Source organism: Rhagoletis zephyria, unplaced genomic scaffold (assembly GCF_001687245.7).
Source record: "Rhagoletis zephyria isolate East Lansing unplaced genomic scaffold, Rhagoletis_zephyria_1.1 Rzeph_scaffold_01014, whole genome shotgun sequence".
Lineage (NCBI taxonomy): Eukaryota > Metazoa > Arthropoda > Insecta > Diptera > Tephritidae > Rhagoletis > Rhagoletis zephyria.
Genome location: NW_016158098.1, coordinates 131,112 through 147,187, shown reverse-complemented (window position 1 = coordinate 147,187; position 16,076 = coordinate 131,112). Strand labels below are relative to the sequence as shown.

At 38.6% G+C, this 16,076-nt stretch overlaps 1 protein-coding gene across 1 annotated transcript in view; it reads right to left on the bottom strand.

The window, feature by feature from the left end:
• Positions 1-4,216: 4,216 nt before the first annotated feature.
• Positions 4,217-16,076, bottom strand: part of LOC108362448 (SWI5-dependent HO expression protein 3-like) — a 14,199-nt gene continuing 2,339 nt past the window's right edge. Inside the window, exons 2-3 of the mRNA XM_017615427.1 lie at positions 5,032-5,376; positions 4,217-4,431 (exon numbers count right to left, since the gene is read on the bottom strand). Coding sequence (XP_017470916.1) covers positions 4,217-4,431; positions 5,032-5,376 — 560 coding nt within the window. The remainder of the gene's footprint in view (positions 4,432-5,031; positions 5,377-16,076) is intronic.

Below are 16,076 nucleotides of genomic sequence, written 5' to 3'. Positions count from 1 at the left end.
AGGCGCTTTGTTCCGAAAAGTATCTTCCAAGGTAAAAATATATCACCGAATCTATTGTTAAGCTATTTGCTCTACTCCTAACAACTTTAAATCTTCCTCTTGGATAACAGCAGAACGGCAGCATAACTTTAAGCTTGGAATATTTTTGTTTAATTTTTTTTATTGCAACAACCATTAGAGAACATCAGCACCTGCATAATTTTAGTATGTACATTATTTGGCCAGCTAATCAGTGTAAATATGAAAATATCTTCACAGGGTATTCATAGCGCAGATGTGTAGCTTTTATATATACATACATATATATGTACGACTGTATTTTTATGAATATGTATACTACATGGCTTACCATTGCATTGCCCGGCGGCCACAAATTGTGTGCGTATTAACATTTCATTTATTTAAACGTTTTGCACCATTTGCAGACTTTCAACAACACTGACAACATACATACATACATACGTACATACATATATACAACACTAGGCGCGCACACCTTTTCAACACTAAAATGAATTTTATTATTTATTTATTTTCCTACGCTGAGCAGGCGCTTTTCTGTTGTACTCACACAAACAAACATACATACATACATACATATGCTGCTTGCAACAAGTTTGCTTGCATGCCCCAAGGCGTTGAGATTTGTTGCGCACCAGCCGCAGTTGAATGCAACGACGGCTGTATGGTGGCGGTCGATCATCTTCGTATGGCATATCCTGTTGCGCATGCGCCNTTGAGATTTGTTGCGCACCAGCCGCAGTTGAATGCAACGACGGCTGTATGGTGGCGGTCGATCATCTTCGTATGGCATATCCTGTTGCGCATGCGCCAAAGCACATGTGTATCTCTGTATGCTCAGCCATTGCACATATGCATATAAGTATGTAACCATGTTAAATATTTGCTTGCCACAGACGGTCAGTCTAACTGTGCGAGAATGAGGCGGCATCCTACATATGTTTGCATGTAAATTGTTTGCCGTTCTTCTTGTTGTTGTTGTTGTTGCTGTGTTGCATGTTTCTTGCTACATGTAATATTAATTTCAATGATGATATCGATGTCGCCTGCGAGCACGTGCTGTGAATTTTATTAGGATATTTTAATTATGGTCACTGTGAGGTACTCAATGATAGCCTAGCTGGGGTGCAGACCAAGTGTGGACAGTCAACAAGATAATAACAGATATATATGTACATACAATATGTTCGAATGTTTTTTTTTTTTGTGTATAAATAGCTACGGTCCCCATTAAAATAAGACCTTATTAATGTGCAAAATTTTGGATTTGATTGGAGTAAAGCTCTATTCTGGTTTGTATGTCAGCCTGTAGGAAAGCTATCATAACTTAACCGATAAAATTGGATTTCGATTTTCTGCAACTTATTTAATAAATATTTTATGATTTTTATTGTATTTTCCCAAATACCGAAAATAATTGGTAATGCTTCATTTTTATTTTTTCGATGAAAAATAAACGTTCATTTATGTATGATTTTTTTTTTACGTTCAAAACAGGGACCGAACATAACAGTTATTGATGAAAATTGTCATGGAAAAATTCACTATGAAGGAAATGTTCTACAACTAAGTTATACATACCAATCGGTTTCTTTTTTCTCCGAGACTCAAATTTGAAAATAAATTTTTATTTGCAATTTTTAGGGAAAATTAAAAAAATAACAATTATTTTGGATTTTTATATTATAAATCCAAAATAACAATTATTTTTAATTTTTATATTTTATGTTTTAGATAACAGTTATTGAAGACTTTTATTTATAAAAGTCATTAATAAAAATCAGTCAGTGACTTTTACTTTCAAAAGTCACCGACTTTTATTTTTTAAATCATTCGTATATAAGATTTTTCGCAGTTAAGAAGGTGTTGGGAAACAAACGTTTACTTCGACTTATACAAATGACTTTTATAAGTATGATTTAAAAATTAAATTTTTATTTATGACTTTTATAATTGGAAGTCTTCGATAACTGTTATCTAAGACATTTAATTTAAAAATCAAAAATAACTTTTACTTGCACTATTTAAATAAAAATCAAAAATAATTGTTATTTTGGAAGTCAGAAATAGCGGTTGTTTAAGGAGTATTTAAATAAAAACTAAACAACAATTGTTAAAGAGCGATTTTTTTAATAAAAAGTTGTAACTGTTACGGATGATGACTAGAAAAAAAGTTGCTTGGAAACTTAGAGTTACGTCTTTAACGATTTCGTCAAATATATTGAAAATGGTATCGATAAATATTTCGATAAAGATATCGCAAAATATTTTGACAATTATTTCGATAAATATGGACAAAATAATAGGGGCACAATTGTGTACGATATCATATGCATATAATATGTTTAATCGATTATACATTGAAATGAATAATAAAATAACGATGAAAAAGTAGCATCGAAAATATTATCGATTAATTGATTAATTAAAGATATTGTTATTCGTTTAATTTTTCTCCTTAGATCTTAAGTCTTTGATGTTGTTTTATTTACAGTATATCCCTAATTCTGTTTGTTTCCTTTCATTAACGCATTCATTTTTATAGCCATCACTGGCAATACTTGCACAACTCTCCTTAATATGCAGCATTTCATAACTTTTCATCAGCCGAATGCAGGCCTTAATTTGATTCCACCATCAATTTTTTTTTTCAGATTCCCATTTCGCAATTTTTTCTCAATTAATGCAATGGCGCATAAATTTCCACACTCAGTTGATGCAGCGCTCATTAATTTGCCGCAAGTGAACTCCACAAAGCAATAGTGGTAGCTAGAGCATCCGGCAAATGCGTGGGCGGCATCTCGTCGCATTGGCAGTTAATGAACAAAAGACTTAAGCAACGAACTTGATTAAGCAATGCTTGAAAACTCTAAATGTAGGGAGGGTTTTTTCCATTTGATTAATGCTACATATTTGTGTATATGCGTGAAAAATAAAATAAAGCGCTGATGACTCACGCAACGTCTGCTTATTCTACGCTACTCCGCACCACTGTCCCACCTCTCTAAATTGACACCATGCCAGCGCGTTTATAGCGATTGAAATTAATGTGCGTGCGTTAATAGTCAATTAGGTAGCAAGGCATAGAAATAAAATTAGTAGAAAAGGAAAAGTAAGGGACAAAAGGCACAAACAAGGTTCAAACCAAAATCATAACACATTAGCGCACGGCATGATGGCGCGTGTCGCCAAGACAAAAGTCTGTCTGTTCACCGCGGCATGTGGCTAAATGTTTTCTTAGGTGCTTTTACCACAATTTTCCAGCTACTTAAACGCACGTCACGCTTTCGCGCGCGTCCAAATGAGTGCTTTGAAAATCACTAAGTATTAATGAATTTTCATATTGAAGACAAGAATAAATGATTTTATGCATTTTAGGCTCGCTAAACGCGCGCCGTGCGGAAGAACGGAAATGTTTTGTCTCGTCACGTATGAGACAGTTTGTTGTTAATTCTTTTATTGGGGTTTTCTGTGCTCATCAGCACAAGCGGTTGTTGCGTGCTGCTGTTCGTGAGACCAGCATTGCATGCACAAGCGCAGTTGCTTTGTTCTTTGCCGCGCGTGTTTCTTTGCATAGGCAATTATTTAAATACTCGGTAATATGAAAATGCAGAAGACAATATTTAATTAAAATTAATTTAAAACGCGTAGCAAAATTGGAGCTGATTAGAAGAACCAAGTATTCATATATTTTTCTTAAAGTTTTTCGTTAGCTTTTTGTAAATAAAATATTGGAAAATTCGAAGAAATAATTTAATTTAAGCGGGCCATATTAAAACAGAGCAAAGATTAAAGATTTGGTAATAAATTAAAACTACTAAAACTAAATTTCAATTTTAATACCATAACCATATCCATAACCATAACCCTTACCATAACCATAACCATATCGATATCCATAACAATAAACATAACCTTTACCATATTCATAACCATAACCATAACCATAACTGCAATCATAACAATAACCATAACCATATCTATAACCATAATCACAACCCTATAGCCATAACCATAACCATAATCGTAGTCATACCTGTAGTAATAACCATAAACCTAACCACTACCATTACAATTACAATTACCATTACGACTATAATTACTACATATTACCATTACCATTAGCACTAACACAATGACCATTACCCTTTTCATTACAATTACCATTAGTATTACCATTACCCTTACTATAACCCTAACCACTACAATTAATATTACTCTTACCATTATCATTACCACTATCATTACCATAACCGTTACCCTTACTAATAGCATTACCATCATCATAACCATAACCATTACAATTACCATTACCATTATCATTACCATTACCACTGCCATTACCATTACCCCAACCAATACCATTAGCATTACCATAACGATAAGCAATGTCATTAATGTTAATAATTGCTGAAGAATTTTCTTAAAACCCAAGCAAAAACATATCAATTCTTTCAAAACTTTATTGAAGATAAACGAAACTTAAATAATTGCCCCAATTACGGCATCTCTGTGCCAGCGGCATAACCAAATAATGCCTTTAAACATTTTTATGTTAATTTGAAATGGTTATCAAGGTTAGTTGGTATACATACATACATTGGCACCAGCGAGTCCAACTCATATTGCACCAATTCCCATCCAGCAATGCAAGCGGGAACACCAATGCTACGCGCTCACCCTCCTACGCACCAGGTGGCAAGCATAGGGCAAGTGCTCGAGCTCAGCTGACTGACTTATTTGACAGGCTGCATTTAATTTAGCGCCACAATTATGATTAAATTCCAATATCGAATCGAGGAAATTGATTTTTTTTTCAATGTTTATGCACTTACACATACACCAACGTACATACTGATGCATATGTAAATGCAAATAGTGTTTCGCTTGCAACTAAATTCTGCATGCATACTTCACATAGTATGTATGTATATCTGTATAACAAAACTATTGCCACATTGTGCACACAACAAACTTTACATATTAACTATATGAACCACCTTTTTTTACCTTCGTCATTCGCTGACCGCTCGCTAAGTTCAATGCGCATTCGTGGCGTTTGTCGATGGTGTACCCTGCGGCTCCAGCTGTTTTGTGCGTTCGCTGGCACATTTGTTTTCTCAGCCGCGCTTGGCCGCCAAAGTGTGACTGCGCGCGCACCACCGCCGCCGCCTGTATTTTTAGTGGTCAACGCGCAAAGCGGCGCGCGCAACACACAGAAAATTGACGCTGTTGTTTTACCACTCAATTGTAGAATCAACAAATGAGTACATTTAGCAGTGATTTTGGTTTGAGGTAGGTTGTTTTGTTGTTGTTCTTGTGGTTGGCGCTGTTGTAGGCTATATGCAATATGCACTATTGCAAAAAGGGTACAAAAGATTGAATGAAAATTCAAACAAATTGGAAAGGTTAATATGTGCATACATACATACATATATACGTTTGCAGCCAATTAAAGTCGCAAGCTATACGATTTGATATTTGATGACGGTGGCGTTTTTAACTGTACAGCACTTTGAAGTTATTTGTGTCGAATTTTCAAAATTTTTGCAAAAATTAATGATACTGAATCATCATGCATAGCAAACGAAGGATTTAAGGTACAAACTTGTGCTTCAACGGTTCTTTCAGTTAATAGAAAATATTTCATGCAGTTTAAAAGCGAGCATAGGCACCCACCTTTATTTTTCTCTTTTAAAGGATAATGAAATTGGATGAAAATACAGCGCCAGGCACAGTTAATGACGCGATGTTTCAGTATCTACGCGCAGATCTCCCCAGTGATCCAAGGGAATTACACAGATTTTCCAATAAAACGATCTAGCGCCGACATTAATATTAACCAAACCCAAGTACGAAGTATTTGAGTGAGCTGAGTGATTTGAGTGTAAGAGGCCATTAACTCCACAACCCACATTTCACAAGATGCTGGGTCTTCCCTTTTGTTGAAATAGAAGGAGAGATATTCTTCAAACTTTTTTATACTTTCGAATTGAGTTTAGTTGTGTAGCTTCTGCCAGCGGTTTGAAGCTTGGGAACTTCTCCGACCTCGGAATCCCGAATCAGTATAAAATTGTTTGACGTAGCCTAGTTTGAAGATTATATGAGTAATGCTCATAATATATTTTTCTACGTAGTCCACTAGCAAGTCAATGCACTTAATCCATATTTTTTCCAAACCCAGAATTCCCTTAGAAATAAAATATTTATCTTAACCTTCAAAAAATACCTCAACACGTGGCTGTGGCCTTCAAATTTTGTGCCTCGGAGATGTTCTTTGAGTCGAAAAAGGGGTAGAAGTCACTGGAAGCTAGATTTGGTGAATAGGGTGGGTGTTCGAACAGTTCGAGTCCAATTTCTCGAACGGTAGCCATCAAAACCGTGGCTTTGTGAGCCGGCGCGTTGTCTTCGTTGGAAATAATTTCGGTACCTAAAGTGTAGAGACCTTTCTTATGAGTGATTCGTTCACATGGATACTTTGAACGCTGCCATGTGAGATCCCTATGACTTCAGCTATATGCCTGATTATCACTCTTTGATCTGCCGACACAACTAATAATAATATAATAGTTTTGCGCTTACACGATTTGTTAGCGTTAGGGAGGGTCCTACAGTTTTACGCTGACTCCAAACGGCGCACTGTTGTCTGAAAAACAAATCTATTTGGCCATTGCATTTTTATGAGAAACTGTTTTTCAGGTCTTGCGTCACGGAAGCGCGCATCACAGCGGTCGCCCAACACATCTACTTCGACCTTTTGGATGGATGGACGTCCTTCGCGATTTTAATCCTCAGTGGAAATGTAGAATATGGATAAGCAGAGTGCCTTAATGTTTCCGCCAAGTCGCTGTGTGTCGCTGATTTTGGTATACTTTTTTAAGCAGAGTTATTTTATGACTGATCTAATTTCGTTTTTCTTAATTTTTATGTTAACTCTGCGACTGTTCGTATTCAAATGAATGTAGCTCATATTGAGGCGGTCATCTCTAAGGCTACGGAATCGATGATGGTGTGTAAACGTCTAGCGGGCAAATCCCGCACTCCGAGGATGCTAAGTTTTATGTGCATCATATTAGTGCGACAAATAGCAGTAAATATTTGGCGCGGTGGCTTGTGTTTCCAGGACCTCTCTGGAACGGTGTGACAGACCGTCAACAAGATTCTATGGCACCCCTGGAGGTAATTCTGGAAATCGAGCCCCTACCTCATCAGTACAACAGGCTGCAAAACAAACTCTCCTTAATTTTGCGAGAGTTGGTGTATGCAAAGGCAAGGTGTTATCATCCAGAAATAGGGACAAGCTCGGTTCACAGCTTCCCCTGCCTCTGTTCCCAGGGACGATATTAACAGAGTGGTGTTTATAAAAGAAACTTAAGGACTTACACTTTTAGCAAAGTGACCTGGAGTACCTCTATTCCGGAGATTCGCATATAGGCGAGCAGACTAGAGTGCTTACTAACGACTGAGGGGATTATAGCAGGCGTGTATTGCCCCAGACTGTAGTAGCTCTCGGTGCTCCTGGGAACCTTTCCTAGCATCTTTCAAACGGAGGTATATGCCATCAGTCTCTGTGCTGAGAATAACATTCTAATCAAAGCCAGAAGATACTCATTGCGAGCGAGAATCAGACCGCCCTTAAGGCTCTCTCATCATTCGAGATCAAGTCCTCTTTGATTTTGGAGTGTGTGGAGAGGCTTAATGCTCTGGCTGAGGCTAACGATATTCAACTGATTTGGGTACCAGGGTACAGAGGGGTCGATGGAAATGAGGTAGGTGATCAGTTTGCCAAAGCGGCCACAGCCTCGAATATATTAGGATCTGAGCACTTCCCTGCAGTGGGGCCTAACACCGTAAAGGAAAATACCAAACTGAGAGAACTGAACTGGCGTGAAAACACGGGTCTACGTCAGGAAAAAAACGTATTAAGAGGGTATAATCTGAAGATATATAGGTTACTCATGGATCTCCCCAAAGATAAACCAAAAAATAATAATAATAATTATCGAAAACGGTTCACGTGGTCCAAAGATATCCGGTGACATACATAATAGAAAAATATTCCAATGAATTTGATAGCTTTCCTCCTTATTTGAAGTCTGTTAAAAAGTAATGGCGTAAAGGCGATTTGGTTTCTACAAAAAATGTTGACTTCTCTTCTTAGTGTTTGTGCGTAGATTTTTCGGTAGAAAGGAAATCGGTATAAAAAATATAATTATTTTTTAAGTTAATTTAGTTTTTTGATACATGCGTATTAAATTTATTTATTTTTTATTTTTTCTTATTTAATTTAATTTCAAGATTTCATTGTTTTGTTGTTTTTCTTCTTCTTTTCATAATTTTTTTTTTTTTAATTAAATTTTCTTTTAATTTTAGATTTTACTTTTTTTTAAATAATCATTTTTTTAATTTAATAAGTTATTTTGTTTATTTTTTCTTTTAATTTTTTTTTACATTTAATTTTTAGGAACATTTTGAAATTTTATTTGTGTTTTAATTTAGTATTCTATTATTTCTAATATTTTATTATTTGAAAAAGAAACATATCTTTTTAAATATCGTTAAATTTTGAAAAACTTATTTTATTATTTTTTATGTAAAGTTTCTTTTTTCTTTTTTTAGTTTAACTTTTTAATTTTTTTTATATATTTTTTAAATTGCTTTAAAAGAAAAATATACAGATGTAAGTATATATTTTTTAATTTCAGTAAATTTTTAGAAAGCCAATCTTTTAATTAGTTTTTTGAAAGACAGAAAAGAGCATCCATCCTGTTGCCACATTTGACAATTTTCTTACGAAAGACTTTGGTCCTTCAAAAAACTATGGTGAGTTCAAATGCAGTCGCCAGAATTGCGCTGCAAACCTTAACAAAGCCATTTGCTTTCTCCAGAGTCACAATTAATTCAAATCGCCATTATCCATCAAAGCGCTTTCAATTTTCAAACGCATTCCCCTTACTTTGTTGCGACGCGCGGCAAAACATCAAAGGCGCTCATCCATTGCCGCACCATCTTTCAGCCATTTCATTTGCCTATTACAAAATTTAATAGATTAGTTTCACATGGTCATAGCCTGCAAAGAGCAAACCGGAGAGGGCGTCCACCAGCGCTACGGCGGCTCTATAATGTAGCAGCAAGGGCTACATTGAACATAGCAGCGTGGTGGTGGTGGCGGTGGCGGTGGCGGCAGCAGTGAGCTTCAATTTCCATATCGCACTCAAACGAAAGGGAAATGCACCTTCATTTAACAACTCGCTGTAGAGTGGCGAGGGCTGCCAACACACTGCCTTGCTGCCATGTACACAGCGGTGTAACATCAAATCGAATCGGATGCGCAGCCGCGGAAGTTATGAAAAATTAATAATAATGTCGAATCGATTGATTTTGCAAAATCAAAAGCGGCACACGGCGAGCGATGGGAGATACCCGTGGCTGGTTGCCGGCTGTTCAACGATCGTCGACATAGATAGTGGCGCGATTAGACGCTGAATGCAATGGTGTTGGTGTTGGTGTTGGTGGTGGTGCTCGCGGTTGAGGGTTTTTGTGGCGCGCGCGCGTACACGCAGCCGCGGGCTATTTTTTGGCTGATAACTTTTTTTCTATCCTTTTTATTGCTTTTCATTTAGAATATCTTACATTTTTATTTAAAACAACTCTTACTTCATTGCTTCATTTTTATGCGATGCACTCGCCCACACGCAACAAAACTACATATATATGTATGCCGTCCCTTCGGCTGTGTGTGTGACATTGTGGTCCATGGTTCCACGCGGCTGTGGCGCAAAAATTTATTGGCAAATGAAAAATAGCGCCAATTGCCCGCAAGGCGATGCTGCAATATAAACTGCTGTAGTATATCGATTTTCTTTATTTGATTGTCGCTGTTGCTATTGTGAACGGTTGACTGGCCGCTGCAGCCAGTTGTTTGGCTTTTTTATTTTTTCATTTGTCTATTTTGATTTTTTTTTTACTCTTTTATGCTAAGCAACGAGCTATTTTATGCGCAATTAAAGCAGTAACAATATGGTCAACCAGCTGGTCATAAAGAAGTGGAGTTCGAGCGTTCAATTATACAGGGTGGTCCAAATCGTGGTGACTTTTTGAAGCACCTTGTAAGAGCCACGATTATAATGTTTACCGACTTTCCGCCGACTCAGAATACTTCACAGCAACAATATATCGCCTTCAGAGTACAGGAGAGACTCTTCTGCTCTGCCATGCCGGTAGTTTCCCTGTTACCCCAAAAACCTCATAACTTCGTTTAGTTACCCCTTTTAAATCAGTAATTTTAGTAAAATGTAAATTCTGGTACAAATACCTACACATTTGAGGAAAAAGTCAATTTGACTGATTCCATACTTTAGTTGAAATCCCTTGCATTGTAAAAAGCCTTCCTTTCTTAAACATTTAATTAAAGAAATCCACCTCGATAAAGATTTCATGTTAGTCTACCACCGCGAGCAGAAAGACTCTCAGTAAAATCCCACATTCATTTGATGAATCTTAGTTTCACAGGCCATCCTTTGGCCCCAAGTAGAAAATGTTTGCATTTCCATTTACAGATTCTCTAGAATTTTCCCTGATATAGATACATAGATATGGGGTCCTTTAATAAGATCCTCCCTGAGGAAATCCTAAATTATCTATTCAAACTGGGCAGACCTGTCGCAGCAGAGTTAGGAACTTGTTCCTGTGAAGAGTGAAGGGAGAGGAATCCCACAAGGGGAAGTCCTTCTGTCTTCCTACATTTGGGTGTTTGTCACCAACATCCCGATGGAGGCTTTGGAAAAGAGGAAAGCTTCCTATACGGGTGCCTTCCGCTTTTGCAGGGCTACCTGTAGTTGGCTCATTAACTGCCCTGCGAATTATGTACTAGGCGCGAATTCTGGTAAAACGGAGCTCGTATAATAATGCAAAATATTGCGCCCGCGCTGCTTACAATAGGAGGAGAGCTGTCCCTGTCCGCACCGTGGCTAGACTATACATAGGCGTTGGCTTAAGGTTTACTTCAAACTACTGGCAATCCGGATATATAAAAACCTGTATCCCGACCATAACTCACAAGGGAAGATTGCCCAAAGTCCAGCGAGCTGGATGCAAACTTTGGAATGCAAGGAGGCTAAATCCGTCGGACCACAGCTAGATTGGAGGCAGTGAAAGAAGTTATTAAAACTATCAATACGGGTAGGAGTCTTAACTGGACATGGTTCGATTGAAAACCATGTGATAAGTCTTAACATCACCTCGAGCACAGATGAGAACTGTCACAGCTACATGAGGAGGTTAGCAAAACGTTTAAAAAGTTTAAACAACGTGGAGCTCACTTGTTTTTCATTCCTGATGATGAAGCGATATGTGCACCCAACGCCTTTCTACCATATAATACNTTTCATTCCTGATGATGAAGCGATATGTGCACCCAACGCCTTTCTACCATCAACAAATAAGTATTACCGTTAGATCTTCCTTTCTTGATTCCATTTCTATTTGACCTCCTTCCAAATACACAACAACAATTTTAATTTACTGCTACTAGTCCAATCTAAGTAACTAAGCCTCCACAAATGGCTTAGAATATCGCTCGGGACAATCCAAAATATATCTCGGATTCCAGTCGTGGTATTCAAAATGACGAACTTGTTTGGCAGATAGCCAAATTGGGGTCAATCATAGGTCCATGCTTATCCCATGGATAACAATGAAGTGCTGCTTGAAAAATGCGAATACTTATATAAGGCAACAGCAAAAATTGCAAAGAAAGAAGACATTTAAAAGGAGGTATGGTCACTTAAGGCATCATCGACAACCCAATTTGTGTCTCAATTCTAGGGGAAGAGGATAATATCGATCACTTTCTCTGTTGTCATCTGGCTTTTGCTAAACTAAAGGGTTTTTGAATCGGGGCGTATTAAAGTAAAAATGTATGTAGTAGCAGTAGTAAGGATCCAAAAGGGCCCTAATTTCCAAGGCAATGAGCATTTGACTCTTGAGGAGCCTAAGGTCGTTGAGGCAAACAAATTGTAATATCCAGGCGTCATCCTTCATACAAAGCTTCTTTAGAACTATGACGACAAAAAATCCTGAACTTGCAGTTCGTGAATGCTGAGATAAATATCCAGCAGTAATCTATGGTGGGATCGCTTAGACCTAGAGACATACCCTACAAGGCCGTTGTATGCGTGGTTGTCCGATGACAGCAATCGAAGGAAATCTCCAACTTCCATCATTGCATATAACCATAGAGTAGGCTGTCAAATAAAATCTTCTAAGCATAGCCATAGATGGTGTAGAAAAATGAAAGGTGATATCATCAATCCAGTCTCCCTGATATGATATGAGTAGGACTTTAAAATTTTACATAGAGCTGAGAAACAATGTAAACTGAGGTAAATCCACTGAGGCATACCTCAAAGCGAACAATTTGCGAACGGCTCAAAGGAGCAGCATATGTAATGTCTTCGATACAAGGATTAACACAGCAGTACCGATGGGTCAACATTCGATCATCTTTCAGCCATTATTTTTCGTAGGCCAACACACTATAAAAATGGCGTGAGGGCCAGGTACTTATGAAATTTGATCTGTCCTAACAAGAACAGATATGGTCCCAAAAAAGTCCTGTACCAGTTCCCCAACTAGTTCGAACTACTGCCAAAATGATCCCGAAGAGCAAAGATTTTTTACAATTTAGTACTGTAGTGCATACGCCTAAAACTTCGTACGGAATAGTTGTAGATTTTTTGCTGATTACAGAAGATGCTGATACAAATTTTCTCCTAGGTTAACGCAAATTTTATCATACCGAGAACAGAGATGTTTACACAACAAAAATTATCTCAAAAAGAAGTGAATAAAATAAAAGAACGTCACTCATTAGATAAGACATGACTAGGTCCGGCGAAGTGCCAGGTATTCTCACTGAACATTGCAGGAAAAAAGGTCTTCTCTGCAAACCAAAAATTTGGTCTACCGAATTCTGTAGCTCTTACGACCGGGCTGTAGAAGCGCCTAGTTATCGACTTCTGGAGTTCCACGTAGTCAACAGGAGACGCGGGAGATTTGTTAGGTCTATCCCCAAATATTATTTTAGATTTTCAAAAGGGATGAGAAGAATACACAGAGCTGGATAAATCTATGTACAACCTGCAAAGCCTGCGAAAAGAGAAAGCTCCCCAGCAAAGTCAGAAGATATTGTTGGCTCTTTAAATTAATTAAGCATTAAATTGCAGCACCCTTTAGACAACTCCATCGTCTTCTGTGGCAACGTGGTCATCTTCGGCTTTATCGCCAATTCCAAGCGCCATCTACAGCCATTAGCTTGGCTAGGTCTTATCTTACTTCTGGCTGTGCCTGACATTTTGGCAATTGCTGTCGTCACGCATTTATGTCGCGTCTTTTGTGAAAATAATTTCACACATTTCTTTTTCATTTTTCCACAACTTGTGCCAACTTTAATATTCAATTTGTAGCTCCTCTTATTCTCTCTATGATGCCTAGTATTTTGTTGTTATTTTTATTCCTTTGCGGAAATAATAAAATACGACCAAGCGTTTGTATGCAAAGTCTGTCTTCGTTTTGTCAGTTTGGCTTTATAGGCGTGGGACTTGTTGTTTCGTTAGTTCGCCGCTAATCACAGTCCAGTCTAGCTGTTGCTGTAGCCTTTTGTTTGGAAAGAAAGAAAGAAAATCTACAAGAATCGTAGAGTGATTTTGTTGCTTATTTAGATGCGTGTTAGATTGACGCGTCGTATACTAAGCTCAGCTCAGCTCAGCTCAACTCAATGTGGCACTGTGTGAGCACGNCTGTAGCCTTTTGTTTGGAAAGAAAGAAAGAAAATCTACAAGAATCGTAGAGTGATTTTGTTGCTTATTTGGATGCCAACAGCGTGACAAAAGTATGTATTGACGCGTCGTATACTAAGCTCAGCTCAGCTCAGCTCAACTCAATGTGGCACTGTGTGAGCACACGCATGCGCACCTTCTCCCTAAGAGTGCAAGCGCCAAGCGTGATGCTGTGAAATTAGCCGCAGGACGAACGATTAATGTCAATCATTATGTTAACGTTTGAGCGGCATGAACGAATTTATGACCCAATTGCTGGTGTTGTTCGATAGTTGGAGAATTTGTTTTAAACCCATGAAGGTAATAATACTGATGTCTTATATTGAATTTCCCCATTTGGTGTTCGATTGCATTTGATTGATTTGTACTACATATTGGGAAGGTGAATTTTAAAAGAAAATAAGAAAAGATAGTATCCAAATTGCAATTGTCAAAAATGCAAGAGATCTCCTCCCAAGTGATTAAGGTGGAAGGTTTGCGCTTCTTTTTTTGGCGGGTATGGTTCGGTCTACCGATACCCCAGTGAACGGCAATTGCGATTGGCCCATTTACCCATTGGGCAAGNGCAAGAGATCTCCTCCCAAGTGATTAAGGTGGAAGGTTTGCGCTTCTTTTATTGGCGGGTATGGTTCGGTCTACCGATAGACCCAGTGAACGGCAATTGCGATTGGCCCATTTACCCATTGGGCAAAGGGTGTTGCATTAGGCATCTTCACATATTTGACTTAGGTTGGGTATTTCGGATAGGCAGTTGAAGTAGGTTGGACTGGAATGGAATTGTGGATGGCCGTGAAAACCAAAAACAATTTTTTCAAGTGCACAGGCAGTATTGCTCATTGCATATAGGTGAGAATGGAATTGCTCCTCTGCACACTTACCGCACTCCTTTATGAATCTTGGCAGTTTGTCGAGGGAAAGTTAATGTAGCTCGTCCATTATCAATACATCCAACCCAAAAATCTATCATCTAAGTGCGGCGAAGGCTGGAAAGTGACAAAGAAAATGTTCTCTACTATCCTCATCTTCCAAAAAAAGACGTACGCAGTGGATCGTCGATGATGCCTATGGTGACCATATGCCATTCCTATGTATTACACGCTGTAATCAGTCCTATCAGGGATCGTCGATCATTCCTTCTGTGTCTGAGGAGTTTTTCTACCACCCGGAGGGGCCTTTTTAGGAAACACATGATAGTTTTGCAGGCGTCAAAACAACAGCAATGGCTCTCATGTAGTGCTAATAAAATTCTTGATTTATCCGATTGTTCCCGTCCTAAAATTGGCTCCGGCAAAATTGGGAACCGCAGCTCGCCAATTCATCGCCCAGTTCGTTGGCTAGAATACCATGGTGTCTGTAGATAGATAGATAATTGATGTAGGTATGCACTGCGACCAAGAGATCTATTGTGCCCTCAACTATTTACAAGTACCTCATCTAATCCTAGAGAGCCAAAAAACTTGAGGATATCCCCAGGGATCAGCGATTGTATTAATTGGCCAGTATTGGAGTCTTCTCGCGACCGCCTCGCATTCACGAAACAGGTGCACAGGAGTCACCTCGAAACGACATAGGTCGTTTGACCAGATCCCTAGCTTGTGCAGCTTGTGTAACCTCCCAGTAGGCGTTTTCTCATTACGGTAATTCCTACGTAGGTTAATCTCTACACACAGATAGATGGCATAGACCTCCACTTGGAAGATACACGGGTATGCCCCCATGGGTGCCGAGAGCTGTAGCCGTGGCCCGTAGACGCCTTCCGGTGTATTCGAGCCGTCTGTGTACCATTGCAACGAGCTCGATGGGATATGCCTGGTGTCTGTCACCTTCAGTATTGCAAAAACTTACGATTGAAAAGCCATTGCCATTGCACCCAGCAGTAAAGCATCTGAAATTACAGTCCGAATTCTACGTTCCCGACAGTCGGGTCTACGTAACCGGAACGACCCAAATTTTTTAGCAGATAGACGATTCGACATTCTGTACAATGAACGACGACGCACCCACCAGGATTATGGGTAACTGCAGTAGCTCGCCAGACATCACAATAGTCAGCGCTGGTCTGATAAACAGCATAACGTGGCGACCTATGCTGACTCTAGCATCAGACCATCTACCCATAGTCATCTCGATTGATAAACCAACCGACTTTGCCTCCGCCAAACACCGGACCTATATCAACTTTTCTAAAGCTGATTGGAAAGGTTACGCGGAGTTTAC